The sequence below is a fragment of the Gallus gallus genome, chromosome 9 (assembly GCF_016699485.2).
Source record: "Gallus gallus isolate bGalGal1 chromosome 9, bGalGal1.mat.broiler.GRCg7b, whole genome shotgun sequence".
NCBI lineage: Eukaryota > Metazoa > Chordata > Aves > Galliformes > Phasianidae > Gallus > Gallus gallus.
The window spans coordinates 16054790-16071920 of NC_052540.1; the positions used below are offsets into that span (position 1 = coordinate 16054790).

The following is a 17131-nucleotide window of genomic DNA, read 5'->3' on the forward strand; positions in this document are numbered from 1 at the left end:
AGTGTCTTAGGACTTTGATCCATCTATGACTTATCTTTATAAATGCAATCATCAGGTGGCATGGTGGGCTTATTCACATAGGAGCCTGACATGTATGCTTTGATGGCATGGCCATCCTTACATCCCAGCAAGTCCCAGGTGGAGCGCATTACTAGGTGCCAGCTTTGGAGGCTGTTAGAAAGACTTCAGCAGGTAAGGCTGAGAGCATACCAGCCACAGGGCTGATCATGGCAGACTGATGAGCTGGTACTGGACAGCAGAAGTGTTATTGCTCACAATGCTTGCTGTCTGTGTGTATCCTACACTGCAAGGCTCCTTCTCTTATTTCTCCCTACAGCCTTGCTGTTCCAACCACAGCAATGTGTTTTCATAGTAAAAAGCACTAGATCCTTTTCAATGAGCTTGCTGCTAAACTGTATTTTCCTTTGATGAGAGCTACATCCCTTCACCTGTTTTTCTTGTGTTGGTTTTTTTTTTTGTTTGTTTATTTGTCTTTGCTTGTTTGTTTGTTTTTCTCCATTGAAATTCAGTGAGCCAAACTCAGCCCAGTGGCTCTGTTAGCTCAGCTGATTGAATCACTAACCTCATGTCACCTTTCTAATTGATTAGCTCTTGCTCAGGCTTGAACTGAATCAAAACCAATTCTCTATTTTTCGTTGTCATCCAGTGCTAACCTTTCCTTTCCCATAAGCTGAATGGCTGACCCTTCCTTCCTTATTTCTTCCCTCTCCCTCTCTCTCCTAGTTGATGCTTCCACCAGCCTTAACCTTGAGCGCACAGCGCTTGCTAGAAAGCGATTCACATTGCAAGGTCTTTCCAACCGCAGAGCTCCACCCAAAGGTAAAATCACCACATGCAGCATTTGGTCTCTGGCCATCTGTCTCCTGCACAATGCTTTCTCCATCCCATAGTGTCATCCATCACTATTTCCTAAAATGCTGCCACATCCCACAAAAATGCACCTGTCTGATACACACACACGGTTCCTCTTCTCAAACATCCTGTTACCAGAAAAGGCTCCCGTGGCAATGTGGGCAAGGCAACCTTTGAGTTGAGTGGTTGGATCTTGTCATAGTGCATAGTGCAAATAACATTGTTTTACCATTTTTCTCAGTGGCTACCAACCTGACTTCTTTCAGCAGTTTACTGGCTTGAAGGGAAGAATATCATCTCTGTGTTGCAGTGCACTAAGCTTTCACGTCTTAAAATGTTCATTGGTTGGATCTCTTTCATTTGTCAAGCCATGACCTAGTGGTTAGACTGGGGAATTGGGATTCGGAAGATCTGGAGCTTATTGCCTTTTAATTATATTCATTCATATAATTACATTGTATGATGCTGTGAAATGGTGTGTTGTGAGTCTTTGTGCATAAACATTTAGAAGACTCTTAGAATCCATGAATAGAGCATTGCGTCTTCCTGTGATGGCTGTACTAAGAAGAGATGTTAGAGGACATAAATGTGAATAGAAGTGAAACTCAATGACTATATTCATAATCACTATTTGAAAATGTAATGTAATTACTCTTTTAATTGTTATGATATTGCTTTTCTCTTGTTCTGATAAATGATATTTCTTCTGTGAGGCAAGGGTCTAGAATGCAGTGATGGAGAAGGTGAGCAGCAAAGGAGGAAAAAGTGAGATGAAAGAATAAAAAGATGAAAGAACAAAAATACAGAAGTATTATGGTACAGTGTTATAACGTGAAGAAAATAACTTTCTGGAAACAAAAAAGTGGGTGGTTTTCAGGACTTGTGCCCTGGGGAAATCAGTGACAAGATTCAGATCTGATGAATGCAGAATAATGCTGCAGTTTTGGTTTATTTCTCCTCCTTTTTGTCTGAAGTTGTCTTGTCATATGAGACATCTTGTGTTTTGTTCAATCATTCCATGTTCCAGAGAGTGAGGTATTCTTTAGAAGATTCTATACCCCTAAACTGTAGGCACTTTTGGCTCAAAGACTTGTTGGATCTGGTTACTTGAGAATCCTAGTTCCACTACACAATGTCCAGTGTTTGCTGATTTCACTTTGTTGTGCTGTTCAGTTACTAATCTGGTCCTGGCCTAGAGGCGGAAGATAGTCTGGTTAATTCATAGACTGTGGTCATTTCTGTAGGGAACGATAATGCAAAACTGTGTTGGTGTTACACTGACTGGCTGCTACAGCAGAGCTGTGAGAAGGTAACAATGAGTGTGTTATTTACTAGGCAGAGCTACAGGAAAAATGTAGGAACATAAGTCATGTGACTGAGCACTAAAATAGGCAAATTTAAGGATGACAGGTGGGAAAGAGAGTTTTAAGGTTCCTGAAAAACAAATCCTCACAGTAATATAGTTTTGCAGAGGATATTTAAACCTGAAGTTTAAAATAACATCAAATTTATTTTCCTCCAGTGCTGTTTGACACTTAACCATGGAAACAAGGAGAGAGAGGGAGAGAAGATACATAAGAGAAATGAGGAATAGAAAAATCTCTGAATCAGAATCAGTGACGGGGAACATTTGGCTTAGGATTCAGTAAAGCATATAATCATGTTCTACAAAGAACATTGTTTGATACAACTCTTCATCTATCCCAGGAAAATCTCCAATGAAAATAGAATCATTTAATTTTTTACCTAAGTATTTATTTGATATTAAAAAAATTGAAACATGAACATCACAAATAATTTTTGACAAATCTGAAAAGCTTCAACAGAATATTTAAAGGTGTTTCTAATGCCATTTTCAGCTGAAGTTGTGTCCTGGTATAGTTAAGTGTTCAAATATCTTAATGAAACTGGGATCTAAAGGACTTGAATATCTTTACTCGTGTCTCAATGAAAATAGTCACTTGAGGAATACAGCACATGGCGAGCAGAAAAAACTAAAATGTTAATCCTGCAACTTTTGTAAGCATGCAACCTTTTTTCCTGAGTGGTGCTGCAAGTTGGTACATGCAAGAAGCATATTTCTGTGCTTGTAGATGTGGACATGCAGCCTCCTAAGAGCTTCTTAATGACTTCAGTGCATCTTGTAACATCATGTGCACTCAGGCTAGCAGTTAGTTCATTTACACCTTTGATCTGTTTATTAACTACTTTGAGTCAAAAATGCTACTCACATCTCACAGTGAAATCATAGAAAGTTGTGTCTTCATTCCTAAGTGGAATTGGGAAAAGGCATTATTTGGAATATACAAACAAACTCTGGTGCCTTCATTTTTCCAGGCTGATTTGTTCTAGTAAGGAAAGACCATTCACACTTTTAACTTCCAGAAGTTATGAATCACAGAATCACAGAATCACCAAGGTTGGAAAAGACCTACAAGATCATCCAGTCCAACCGTCCACCCATCACCAATAGTTCTCACCACACCCTGTCCCTCAATACAATGTCTAAACTTCCTTGAACACCTCCAGGTCGGTGACTCCACCTGGGCAGCCCATTCCAGCACCTGACCACTCTATCAGAAAAGCAGTATTTCCTAACATCCAGCCTGAATCTCCTGTGGTGCAACTTGAGGCCGTTCTGTCTAGTCCTATCAGTAGTAGTATGAGAGAAGAGGCTGACCCCCAGCTCACTACAGTCTCCCTTCAGGTAGTTATAGAGAGCAATAAGGTCTCCCCTGAGCCTCCTCTTCTCCAGACTGAACAATCCCAGTTTCCTCAGCTACTCCTCATAAGGCCTATGCTCCAGAATGTGATCTCTAAACCATCTGTGTTTGTTTTTCAGTGTATTTCAGGTCAGTCATCACAGAACAAGCAGTTTAGTGTCTCTAAATAATCCCAACCTCATCTGTAGACACACACACCATTCTATCCATCATGCTCATCTCTCTGTGTTTCGTAGCTATAGTTAGACGAGCTAGTTGCTAAAATATTAGTTGGCGTAAGTCTCCCTTCTGCAGTATTAAGATCAGTGCAATTGGAATTGCTTTGAAAATATATTTCTGTAAAGTATTTTCTAGGCCTTTCACTTTGTAGAGAGTATCTTTCCTGGCTGTTTTAAGGAGCATGCTACCTTTTATTTACCCTTCCCCAGCTGCTGCTTTGCTTTGGACATCTTTTACCCTCAATGCTTATTAACCTCTAATCCTGCCCTGCATTGCATCTGTCTATTCTCTCAGATCCAGAATCTAAGGAAAGAGAAGTTGCCCGTCGCTTTTCCCTAGCCTCCTCCATCAGCACTACAGTTAATGCATCTGCTGTGACCAAAGGTACCGTCATGCTGCTTGCTTAGCTGCCCTTCTTCCTTCCTGCTGACTGATAAATTTACTGCCCAATGCTGTTCTCAAAGTGATTTCATCAAGCTCAGTTTTTATAAATGCATGAGGTTTCAGCAGAAGTGTTAGAACAAGTATAACACCTGCAGGAATGCAGGCTAAGGTAGTTGAATGTGTATCAAGATTTCTCAGCTTCAAAAACTGATGCTAGTTTCCATGGAAGCTGAATTACTTTTAGGCTGTTGTAGGGTTTGTTTTCCAGCTTCTCCCTGGATTTGGGTTAATTGAAATTCAACAGAATTTTCTCCCATTTCCTTAAAACGGCATAGGGTTGTTGCTTTCAACAAGGAAGACAGGATCTCCTCTTTGAGTAGCAGTCAAATAAGAAAGCTTGAAATTAAGACAAAAAGTGAGTAGCACTCAGTGCCAGTTTAAAACATACTTAGCAGAATTGCAGTTATCATTAGGAATAATGCTTGCAAGGAAATTTTCAGAAGCGCATAAGCGAGGTAGGTGCCCAGAATGCACTGATCTCCATGCAGCTCCTATGGGAACTTAAGAAAAAAATATTTTTGAGCTGTAATTCTAGTGAGAAAAAGCACTTTTACAAAATTTACTTCAAGTCATTGCACTAGTGCCTATATTTAACATCAGGAGCAACCCATGCATCTGGGTGAGCTGGTTATGCAGAAAACCAGCAGGGTTTTAGGCACTTATGCCTACATGTTGGAATTGCTTTTGGAAACAGAACATATGGTCAAATTCTGGTTATGTTGTGGTTTAACAGTGTCTGGAATGAAATGAAGGAATTGATTTGCAAGCTTAAGCCAAAATAGAAGGAAAGATGGCTGAACTCATTTGTGTAAAAGTCTTTGCTATTTATTTGTCAGGAGGAAGGTGGCACAGTATCTGATGTAGAGCATTTTAAATATTTGTGAAGGGTATGAACCATATCCTTGACTGTAGAATGAAGTGACGGGTATCTGAAATGATCTGCTTTCAGAGTGTCACCATGGGGTGTATAAACAGAGGAAGGATGTAATATCACCTCTACATACAAATATTTCTTTGCCAACTTCTTTAGCTGATGATACTTCAGCATTTCCACATGGAAATTATGGGCATGGCACAGGAGAAGAGGTTAATGAAATTCAAACTTGTATGATTCTGTCTGCCACAAGACTGTTGGAATTTTCTTGGAATGCTGAGAAAACTACTTTTGTGCTGATTTCAAAAGCTAGAAAACAAAATCAGTGCTGTCCAATTAAGTTCTTTATTTACCGCATCTGCATTAAGTAAATAGTCTTAGGTGATGAAGGAACTGAAGCCTGAGTCTTGTCTAAGCAATAGTCAAATGCAGGTCTAGCTGGGCTATTTGGGTCGTCTCATTCAAGGCTACGGCATACTGCTGTGTGCTGATTCTCACTGTAATGGCTCAGCTCTGTCACATCACGAGTCCTCTGTGTATGCAGTCAGGACACAGGAGAAGCACTGCATGTGGAGCTGTGAAGGATGTCCTTCTGTTCTGTGGAACTGAAGTGCTGGTTTTTGTCAGCTCTTCCCTGCCATCCTCGTGTGTAGGAAGCTGACTGTGAATCTGCCTGCATTAGTGCCATCTCCTGGACACGTGGGAGAGAAACCATCTGTGAATCTTGCTTGGGAGCAGATACATTTATTATGTCTTTTGCAAAAATAGGTCTGTTTCCTATTCATATCACAGAAGTATTTGTCTTCACCACTTAGAACGTAGGGGATGGTCATTTTTCGGGGTGATATGGAAAGCATTAGGCAGGTTGTGGTTCCAGGTAATGGGAAAGCAAGTTTCTATTTTGACAGTATTTACAGCCTTGTGACTCTGCAAACTTCACACAGGTCCCCTTGTTCCTGCAGTTAAAGTCAAGAGACATGAAATAAAGAGTGACCCAACTCCCCTGGGGTTTGAAGGTATGAGTATTTCCATCCTGCATGAAAACTTGTTCAGCAGTTTTTTATATCATTCACTGAATTCACATCTCATCACTGCCAGTGGATGACACTGGAGCCCATGCAGGCAGTAGGGGCTTGGTGTCAGTTTATTTGCTGAACTGTGATAAACAAAATTTGTCATCTCTTTTCTTGTCCCCTGCACTAATTCTATGTTTATCAACTTTCACCTAGGGTTGGACTTAAATTAAAACCCTAATTCTCTGCCTGTTTTGGTAAATAGACCATGATCAGGATCTGGATTTTCTGCTTGGCTTCTACCTCACCTCATGGAAGGGAGGAGAGCTCAGGCAGCAGCAGGGAGCCAAGGTGTTACTCTTCACCTTTACCTGCAGTCCGACCACTTGCATTCCTCTTCCCTTGTTAGGGTCTACACCTAATAAGAGGAGCAGGAGCCACATGCACGAATGTCACAAAAGAGGCTAGGCTGCATTGATAACCATTTAAGGTGCAGTGTTTCATTTCAGTCAAGCAGAATTTCTACCTATTTTGTTGCAGCAGGTTCATCAACTACTGTTTTATAAGTAATACCAAAAAGTTAAACTGGGAAGTGATTTCACAACCACTGAAAGATCACCAGCTTCTGTTGCCAGCATTTCTCTTTACACAAGGATTTGCCAGAGTGCATTGCCATGTGAGGCACAAGCAGTCAGATACCCCTGTTGCAAAAGAGGGAGAAGAGAGACAGAAGCTGAGGAATCCTTATGATTGTGTCGCTCTGCACAAAACCCTGGCAAGTAGCCAGGTCAGTTACAGGATTGGCAACATATCAAAGCTATCTCCTTTGTTTATAGCTTTCTAATAGATATAAAATCCTTATTATAGACATAGATACTTCTCATCTCAGCATACCATATGGCTGCAGAGGCTGGAGGTATTTCAGGGTACAGCTCAGAGCTGAATTCATTGGGTAAAGAACATGGTCCTACTGCACAACATCTCCTGCCAAACTGAGTCGATTTAAGTGGGAGACAATGAACATTGTTGTCCCTTCACCAGAAGAAATCGCTGCTGTTGGTAGAGCTCTGACAGAGTTGATGATGTTAAAGATATTATTTACTTGGAAAAAGACTTCCCCCACAAAATTGCATTCATCATGAGTGATATTTCATTCAGAAATGATTCATTTCTCACTGAGAAGAACCTCCCTGGTCTGTTTTTATTGCTGTGTGGATGGGTGTCAAATACATACACCATCACCTACAGAATGATCAGAAAACCTGCAAGCAAAGTATGTTAAAAATGAGAAAGCTGTAGTGAAATAGAGCACTGCACTGTTCACCTAGCAACTGTTTTCATTAATTAATGTCAGTATTTGTTTGATTCATTTGGCTGCTCTCTGTCATTCTCAGACATAACAGTTCTCCTGTGAGATACTGCTGTGTTTTCACTCATTTGTGTTCATTAAATGTCTCTTCTCTTTATTTGGGTCCCCGTCCACCTGTTTGCATAAGAGACAACCAGTTGCAGTTGTGGTACACAAACATACTTTGTACTGGTTGTCTGCTCACTATTTCACCTTTAAGACAAAAAACTGTACTTCCTGCCACAGATGCTTTTGAGAACACCATATTGGCCCAGACTAAATGTAGCACTGGTTCCACCACAAGACCCGTACCTAGATCTGCTTCACAGACAGGTAAACATCATTAAAACATTTACCATCATCTCAGCTTGAGAGCGTAATATAACTTTAGAACGTTACTTATTCTCTTTAACTAAAAGGGATTTCTCTCTTATGATGAGTATCATTTCCCTTGAAAGCAGTGGAAGAATGAGCTTGGATCACATGATCACATTGAATGATAGCAGTTATAGAAACAGCGTCCCAGAATCAGGTTTCCTGCTGCTCATAGTTAACAATAATTATTTGAATTGATATCAGAGAGCTCAGATTTTGATCTGCGTTATTTTATAGCTTGAATGAAGTGTGTAAAATTTACGTAGGCTATTCCTCGGTCTCTGAAATGTAATTAGCAGTCTTTATGGAAAAGTGATGCACGTACCTGTAAGGAATCCTTGCTGCTTCTGTTTCTGCCTCAGATGGTTCCTGTGAATGACAATGTCAAAAGATCACTGAAGCTTTAAGTGAGAAGAGGGATTACTTTTTTATTTTGCTGTTTGTAGCCCAACCTGTGAGTTTGAACTAAAATTGCTATAGCAGTTCAAAGCTAATTAGCTACAACACATTCTTGTTCATTTATACAGTTTGTCATATTTTGCTGGTATGATTCTGCTGATACAGGGTCCAGTTGTAAATTCTGCATGGTCTGTAACTGAATCTGTCTCTTTCATCTCAGTGGGGACACTCACAACCCAGGACATGAGTGCCACTTCAGAGGCTAGTTTACAGCTTGAAAAGCATCTCCTGGATGACATCACCATACCTGTAGGGTTAAAACTGTGGATGCTGTTTGGGTGGAAAAGGTCACTGTCACTCATATAACAGAATTGCAGTGGTCAGGGCAGCTGCAGTCCCTCAGAACATGAGAAAGGAGAAAGGGCTGTGGAGCTGCGTGACCACATGTTGCACAATCAGTGCCTGTAGCAGGGAGGATGTGCATGGGGAGGAATTAAATTATTACCTTTTTTTTAGTCTGAGGTAAAAAAAAAAAATATTTTTAAGTAAATATCTCTTAAATTTAAATAATTGTTAATAAGCTACAACCAAAGGCCTGGTTGTCTTTGAACACTGTCTTTATTCTGTCCCTTCCCTGCATTTCCAGTCTGCTCCAGAGCACAGTTTTGTAGGTTGCTCAGGTGGTAACATTACCTTGAGGTGTGTTGGAGATAAGAAGTCAACCAAAATTCAGTGGCTTTGGACATCAGTTTGTACATAAATATGTGGAGATGAGCTAGAAGCTGAATGAATGTAGCTTTCTGAAAATTGTATTGGCAAAGTCATAATTTGGTACAGCACTTGTTCTGCAGAAACATTCCTGACCTTTGTTTTTTGTACCTCATGAACTGAGGAGATTGTGTGATGCTGAACAGACAAGGTATGGATGCACATACATGTCATGGCTACACAGTCTGCCCTCCTACAAATGACAGCAAGCAGTACAGTTTCTTAAGGGAGAGAATAATGGTTGCAAAAAATGTTTTATGGCAAAATCAGGGAACAAGCTGTAAAATGGTGTGAGCAATTCAGTAAGTGAAATAGCGGGAAGCAAACCTGCAACATTTATTTTTTATAAGACTGAGTCTGAAAGATGGTAGTGGCTTATAGCTAACTCTTTTTGTTTTCTCTCTTTTTCAAAGGTTGGCCCAGTAGGCAAATGCCATCTCTAGACACATTTGAAGACTTTGAAGCCATTCCTTCCAGCATGGATGAACTCTCCAACTCTTCAGACATGGAGGAAGAAACCAACCCTAACAATGTAATTCCTTTTTCAAAATGCCCTCTCCCAGTGCAGCCTTCTCCTCTCTAAAGATCAGGATTTGTCCTGCAAAGATTTGGTTCATACCAGCCTTAAATCTATGGGAAGACAGGAGATGTGAGTTTGATCTGGAGCATTAGAGGATTATCTCAAGACTATTTGTTGATCAGCATCAGGACCATTAAGCCTTACTTGTAAGATGTAGCTTTATCTTTATAGCTGTTAGAAAAGTGAGAGAAAACACTAAAAAACACTGAGCCTGTTAAAAGTACAATTTCAGACTTTTTCAGGTAAGATAAGCTGATGCAACAAACCCAGTTTCTATATCAAAATACTGTCTTGTTGATTAATTCTAAAGCCTGAATGCTCATCGTGGTTCTGAGTTTCAATAATGGTTATCCCGAGCATGGATAAAGCATAATAAAAGGTGACACAATTCCCTGGGGAAGAAATCTCTGTCATCTTGAAATGCCTGATTTGGTATTTAACCAAACTCTCTTGCAGTGTTCTTGTCTCCATAATGACTGTATTTCTGATTTCATTCATTTTAGGGGACCAATCTTTTTCGAGTAGAAGGCAGTTTTGACAGCTGTTTCCCAGATTCTCTTACACTTGAAGATGGAGATCTAGTGCAGTTTGTGCAGGAAGGAGAAAATGGGCAATGGTAAGTACAGCAGGGAGATGTAAGTTAGCAGGTAGAACATGTAAAACCTCCTGGAAAAGACAGAAACACTCAGAAGAATGTCAAAGCATCTTCAAAATCTAATTGAATGCACTCACTCCATAGACTGTAGTGTGGAAGAAGCAGTGGGGAGCAGGAACACAGATGCAGCTTTGTTTTATTCTACCTAGTTAGCTTTCCTCCTAAGTGTTTATGACATGATGTTTGAGAGGGCAAGAGTTTGCATGAAGGAAAACAGAAGGATTTTGACACCTAGCCCAGAAGGACGGCTGTCAAAGACAGCACCCTCCCATAGGATACATCAGTAAAATCTCTATGCCTTTCACCAAGCTACAGCAGTGAACCAGAGAGTGTATTTTAGACACAAAGATTTAGATAGAAGACTATACTCAGAGATGATTGATAAAGTAGAATTAATCTGGCTCCCTTGAGTTTACATGCTTTTTATAAAATTCATATTTAAAAGTTATTGTTCTCTCTGTTTGATAAGTAAGTGTTTGGAGCAGACCTGGCAGGGTGCCCAAATTCTCTTTCCATGAGAAATTTGGAGGAAGAAAATCTGATCTCCTTGAAGTGCCGTTGCAGTCAGACCCCCATCTCAGAAAAGGCCTACAGCTTGGATATAGCTGTCCAACATACCTTTCTAAGAAACACAGCTTAGGAAAGAGAATGTAGGGAAATGCACTGACTGTTCTGTGAATTTCAGGTTAGTGAAGAAATTGGTCTCGGAGAAAAGTGAATGGGTTCCTTCCAGTATATTGCAGCCAGCAGAGGGGGACACTAACAACATAATTAAGAACAGCAATGCAGGTAAGAGATTAAATGTTTAACTAGTGTTTAAAAACTGTGTTGTTTTGGGGTGGGGTTTTTTTGGTGTCTCAAAAATGATGTAATAAACAGTGGACTTTCTGCATAAAGTGCTTGCTCTGAGGGCAGACTCTGGTGACAACACTGAGCTGGCTTGAAATTTGGTGCCTTAACACCGTTAGTGTCTGGATTTAGATCAGCATCAGGGCTGTTGTTCTGGTATGGGTTTGAAAACGTTAGAATCTCACAAACCATTCATGCTTTTGTGGCATTTCACTGCCGCTTCCAAATGCTGGAGGAAAGGCTGCTCTGGTGAGACCTCACCCAAACCAGCACTAAAAATCACTCTTTCTTCAGCTTTGCTTCTAATCTATCATAAACAGGCTGTACTGGAAAAGCTGAATATCAACAATTCTGCAGATCAAAGGTTTAAACTTTTAGATAAATTATTGCCCATTCATAAACGTAATTTACCAAAACTTGCTCCAGTTTTCTGCTGGTAACAGAACAAAGCAAAATCTGTCACATCCGTTCCCTGGGGACCTGTGATAGAAAGCTGCTAGCATTTTACTCCAAAGTGTTGGTGTCCTTTTTGTTCTGGTTGTTCAGTTGGTTGGGGTTTTTTTGTTTGTTTGTTTGTTTGTTTGTTTGTTTTTGTTTTTTTTGGTTGGTTGGTTTTGGTCAGTTTGTTAAAATGGAGAAAACCTTTTTTTTTCTTTCTGTGGTTTAAAGGGAGTTGGTGCTCCTCCACTTCAACAGTGGGTCAGTTCTGTCTGCAGCCTCAGTGCCATAACTGTGGCTCTGATTTCTTTCACACGTCTGATGCTTTACAAGAAAACCAAGCCCACACAGATGACAGTTAATTAATTGCCAAAGGAGCCTCCTTTGCCTTTAGTGAAGGAAACAGAAGAACAGTAGAATAGGTTCTTTTACTTTATTTCATTTTATTTCAGGCTTTTAACAATCAGTCTCAAGATTGTAGATGGGAATTCCTGTAGACATTTTGCAGTGACAATGCCCATGTCCTCCTTTTCAGACATGTACAATGATTCCTGCAGCACGGCTTCAGTTGAGTCGGACACCAAGGAGAGTGAGGTGGCTAAAAGCTTCCCAGCAGAACAGAGGGCTGGCAGCTGAATAACAGGACAAGCCTTCCTCAGGACCTTCTCCATCTCTTTTGTTTGTTTTGGGTTGACACTGGATCAAAGTTGCCTTTCTCACAAGCTCTGAGCTTCATAATTCTCTGAAACTTCATTAACATGGACAGATGAGAGGAAAAACAAACTTGAGAGGAACATTAAACATCCAGACAACATCAAGAACCATCTTCAGCATTAGAGGAGAAAAATGCTTCTTGCATTGTTTATCAAGCTGTTTCAGAAGATGTGGCCTAAATTAGGTCGACAGCAGAGCTAAAGAGTTACTATGCACGCACCTTTTGGCAACTTTCCTTGAACACCAAGTTACTGCAGAGGGACACATACATGGTTTTGAGTTCTTGCTCTACCATGGATCACTTGGAGGTTTTTCCATTTGCTTGCCTCAGTAGCTGTGCCTTCCCCACCCTCCTTAATTATAGCTGATAGATCACAAATGTGCCCTTTTTGCTGATGGTCATCACCAAAACTGTCACACTTTAGATTGGAAGTAGAAAGGAAACTTCTGACTTGGACCATCGAAGAGGCTTCATGCAGCAATGGCACAATGAACAACCTGTTGCATTCAGCATTAGTTTGGAATAATGCAGATGACAACTTGATATAAGGTGGAGATGCAGGTCTTAGCGATGAGGCAAAGACATTGTGACAGCTACTGTGACACAGAACATATAAGTCTTTTTACAATATAAGTCATTCCTCTGCACCCTCTGCAGTCTGTGGTTGCTGGTTCACAATCCTTTGCGTTTGGTGCCGAGAATTCAAATGAATGCCATTTAATGTCACATGTTTGAGTAGACTGCATGCTTTCTTTTTGTGCTGGGCTATGGAGTAGCTACATTTCATTCCCCATACGGAATATATTTAAGCATCACAAATAGACAGTGAGCATTAGGTGCTCCAATGAGTGGGTAAAGTGTTGTTGTTAAATACTTACTTCCAGGACATTTGGTTATAGGACTGTACCAAATCTCTGCCACATAAGGATGTAATGTACTATATTAAGTGATTACAGATTTTATTATTCCTTTACAAGCCATTAGCTCATTTAGAGCAGCTGTTAAGGCATGAAAGCATTTTGATGGTAACTGGGTCTTAGGTCCCACAAAAGCTGCTAGTACTTTAGTTAAGATAAGTGTTGACTAAGGGTTGCAAACAAGTAAAGATCAGACAGGAAAAAGTGACCCTAGGAGCTCAAGAATTGGTGATTGGCTTTTACTGTTAGAGATTTTCTGTTTATCCCTAAGAGTAGTGATGCTCTATGTAAATAATAGAAGGGACAAAAGCACTAAAAATGGAGATGAAGCAAAACCAAAAGTCACTCCTTGGTAAAATAGCAAAATAGTAAAAGTCTGCAACATTTTGTTATCCTCTTTGCAGGGACCTGAACATTTCTCTTTGTGTTTCAGTGAAGGCTGGTATTGCAGATATCTTAGTGTATGAGTCAGGATAGCTGTGAAGCAAGTAAATAGTCCCATTCAAGAAAAAGCCTCGAAGTAAGTAGATAAAGGTTTATTCAGATTATTATTATAATTATTATTTGCCTGTGAAGGATTACTAGTTAATTATTAGTTGCACTGTGGTGGTGAATTCCCATGAGTAATGTTATTCTGACCCTCAATATCTAAACTCTGTGGTTTCTAATGGTTTTTATTCATGACAAAAGGATTTGAGAATTCTGTACCTTTTTTGAAGCTAATTTTGTCCTACAGAGATAAGAGCTTGTACATTTTGTCATGGTCATTTACCTTAAAAATGACCTGTAGGCTCCCAGGAACATGAATCCTGTTAAAGTCTGCTGAAGTTATGAGCATCTTGAGCGAAAATTGGATTCCTTTCACTCCCCCCCAAGGAAATGTGCAGTGATATACATATAAATATATATATATAGGGTTTTTTTTGTTTGTTTGTTTTGTTTTTGTTTTTAGTGCAATCATTTAATCCTCTCCATAAAATGACTTCATTTTTGTTTCTATATTACTTTCAGTACTTTTTGCACGGCCTGATAACAGTGCTCCTGTCTACCCTTGCCCTAAGCACAGGAGAGGGAAGGGAGCTTTGATTGCACATTAAGTAAGTATAGTAAGATTTGTGTGTGAGCGAGAGAGAGAGATGGGGAAGGGTTACCCTGTATATGTGAAACTGCCAAAACTAGTATTTGTGACATTACACACTCATGGAAAGACCCCAACCTGCACTTTGGAGTTTCAAGTGAAGGAATCTCATTCTAATGGTGAAATAGCAGTGGGAATTCTTTGTTTGAACTGGAGATAGAAAATCAGGTATTGTGAATCCTCATCCTACCTCTGCTGTGTGCAGACTGACAGTGAGATATTCCTATAGCCCTGGTGTCTCAGTATCTCTGAGTAAAATGGGAGATACTGAATTTCCCTCGTATCCAATTCTGATGCTGAACTCTAGTATGTATTCAGAAACTGAAGACCCTTTCGGCGAAAGCAAAGCATTCACCCCCATATGTCCCACTGTACCCTACAAGAATGTCAGTGGTGGCATCATATGGGGTAGTCTGGAGCTGAAGCAGGAAAGCAGACTGCTACAAAGGTGTCTCGTGTCTTCTAGCACACTGACTCACTGCAGAGGTATAAGCTGGGTTATTACAGTTCTTATTCCTACTTTGCTTTTGAATTATTATTTTTTTTCCAAAATTTTACATTTTTTCCTGTTTGACCAAAGGTTAAGTCACTCCTGCACTATGAATGTCCTGAGGATGGCTAGTAACTCCCTGCTCTGTGGCTGTATGCAGTACGTGAGATTTTCAGCAACTTCACATCCTTTAAAGAATTCCCTCTGCTCATTTGGGTTTAGTTGGGCAGTGGACTCCTTCATTACTGGAGGCAGTGACAAACTGGTATACAGGCAATCACCATGATATCAATCAAGGCCAGAAAGTAACCAGCTTGATCCCCTCCTTCTTTCACTGCCTAATGCCACTGAATGGAGAATCAGACCAATGGTGGTTGTCTGGGCCATCAATGGCTACAGCCAAACCTTGTCTGGACATTGGCTTTTGTTGCCAGTCACAACAAAGCTGTGTGCGTGGTCTTATATTCTGTTTGTATATGTAATGAAAAGCCATTTTATTATCCATCGTTTTCTTAGTCTCTGAGATTACAAGCAGGATTGGGTATGAAAAAGGCCTTGTTTTTCCTTTCCAAAAATACTCAGAGCCTGATTTCTAATGTATGTATTATTAGAAATATTTAAGAATAAGGAGAAGAAAAAGAGAGCCAAATTCAGTGTTTCTTCTTGCAGCTAGAGCTGAAATAGCTGCCAAGATTTCCTCTCCCCAGCTAAGAATTGGTACAGTTTGTTTCTTACATATTTTCCATTGTGTTGATAATGATGTATTTGTACATTGTGGCTGATGAGAGATAATCAGACAGGGAAAGAGCACAGAATTACCTGTTCTTTTTTCCAGTCAAGATGAATGTATGAAATTATTACAAAGAAAAAAGTGTGCAAATGAGCTTTCTGTAATTCTGACCTGTGTAAAACCACACTTTGTTTGAAATTTATAAAAACTATAACTAGTACAAAACATTGTGGTTGATGTCTCTGTATGAAGCAACAAGTCAAATGAGATTTCTTGCTATTCAGAAGAAATGAGTATTGGTAAAGGCCCATCAACACACCTGACAAAAACAAACAAACAAACAAACAACAACCATGCATTTATCCAATTGAACGTTATGTGTGAATCATAAAAAAAATGTTTTAAATTTTCTTTGCCTCTCTCTCTTATTCATGTTCCTGAATCTTTGGGACTGAGAGTGCAAAGATTTACCAAGACAGGTCAGAGTTGTGTGTGCTGATGCTCGGGGTCATAAGGCAAGGAAGGATGTGGGAGGATTTGATTGCAGATATCCCCACAATATCCTCATACCTTTGGCTGCCAGTGGCTTACTGAGGAGAGCTAATTGGCACAAATGCATGTTGTGGGTCATGTAGGAAGGCAGGGAGGTACAAATGAGAATGTAGAAACACAACGGAAATACAGAGAGCAAAATAAATTGGAGCTAATTTCAGCCAGCATCCAGATTTCTAGGAGCAAACTTCACCTCATCTGAGTTTTCAGGTCATTGGCCTCACTGTGCTACTGCATTTTAATACCGGTATGAGAGAAAGAAGAATCAGGACCACAAGAGTCCCTAGATTCTTTCCTCTTATTCTATGAGTTTATCATCTCTTTTCTACTTCCATTAAGCTTTTAGCTTTAGCAGGCCTCATGGTGAGGACGCGGGGCTGGAAATCCATCCACACAAACATGCAAGTGAAACGTTCTGCTGCAGATCACTGGCGTGTGGCCACGCACGCTGGGACCTGCCTGTGCAACTCTTGTTCTGGCTTGGTGTGGTTCACAGAGGACACTTCATGGAACACAGGTAGGTCGTTGCTGTTTGCTGGGGAGTATGTTTGGAAACAACGCTAATGTTAAGCCACCTTGGCTGCAGCAGCCAGCAAAGGCTGTCAGCAGCCCCAGGTAGAACTAGAGCCCTGTTGAGACTTTGCTCAGTCCTGTCTCACTTTGAGCAGGTCCTGAGGAGAAAGCCAGAGATCACACCTTTCCCTCCTATGCCATAATTTCAAAGGTGGAGTTTAGCCCAAATAAACTTTTTTTTTTTTTTTAAAGAACATGGGAGAAGGTACTGATTTACAGGTCTTAGCCCTCCAGTGGGGTACAGCTGCAGTCTGCTCTGGGTTACCAAAACTGGAGAAAAGAGCAGGAAGATCTACATGGCCTTACAGAGCTCCAGGTCTTGGCTGTAGGGTAAGAGCCTGTCCTCTGCTGCACTAACCCAGCAGTCCTTTCTGTTTTCACTTTCCTTCTTAACCAGCAGCTATTTCTTTTTGCATTAGTTTATAGATGAGCAGCACCGGATTCCCCCCTCCCTCCCC

At 40.4% G+C, this 17131-nt stretch overlaps 1 protein-coding gene across 16 annotated transcripts in view; it reads left to right on the plus strand.

The window, feature by feature from the left end:
• The window catches only part of MCF2L2 (MCF.2 cell line derived transforming sequence-like 2), a 155438-nt gene extending 138435 nt beyond the window's left edge, over positions 1–17003 (plus strand). For 6 of the 16 annotated variants that reach the window (XM_025153435.3, XM_040705707.2, XM_015291524.4 and 3 more), the window contains 8 exons: positions 745–840; positions 4110–4199; positions 6078–6149; positions 7741–7827; positions 9450–9568; positions 10120–10232; positions 10957–11060; positions 12094–15773. In XM_025153435.3, the coding sequence (XP_025009203.1) occupies positions 745–840; positions 4110–4199; positions 6078–6149; positions 7741–7827; positions 9450–9568; positions 10120–10232; positions 10957–11060; positions 12094–12194 (782 nt within the window). In that variant the 3' untranslated portion in view covers positions 12195–15773. Of the gene's footprint in view, positions 1–744; positions 841–4109; positions 4200–6077; positions 6150–7740; positions 7828–9449; positions 9569–10119; positions 10233–10956; positions 11061–12093; positions 15774–16439; positions 16618–16865 lie in introns of those variants that run through there. The other 10 variants (XR_005862148.2, XR_006930980.1, XR_001468035.4 and 7 more) reach the window with 10 other exon arrangements.
• The last annotated feature ends 128 nt before the right edge of the window (positions 17004–17131 follow it).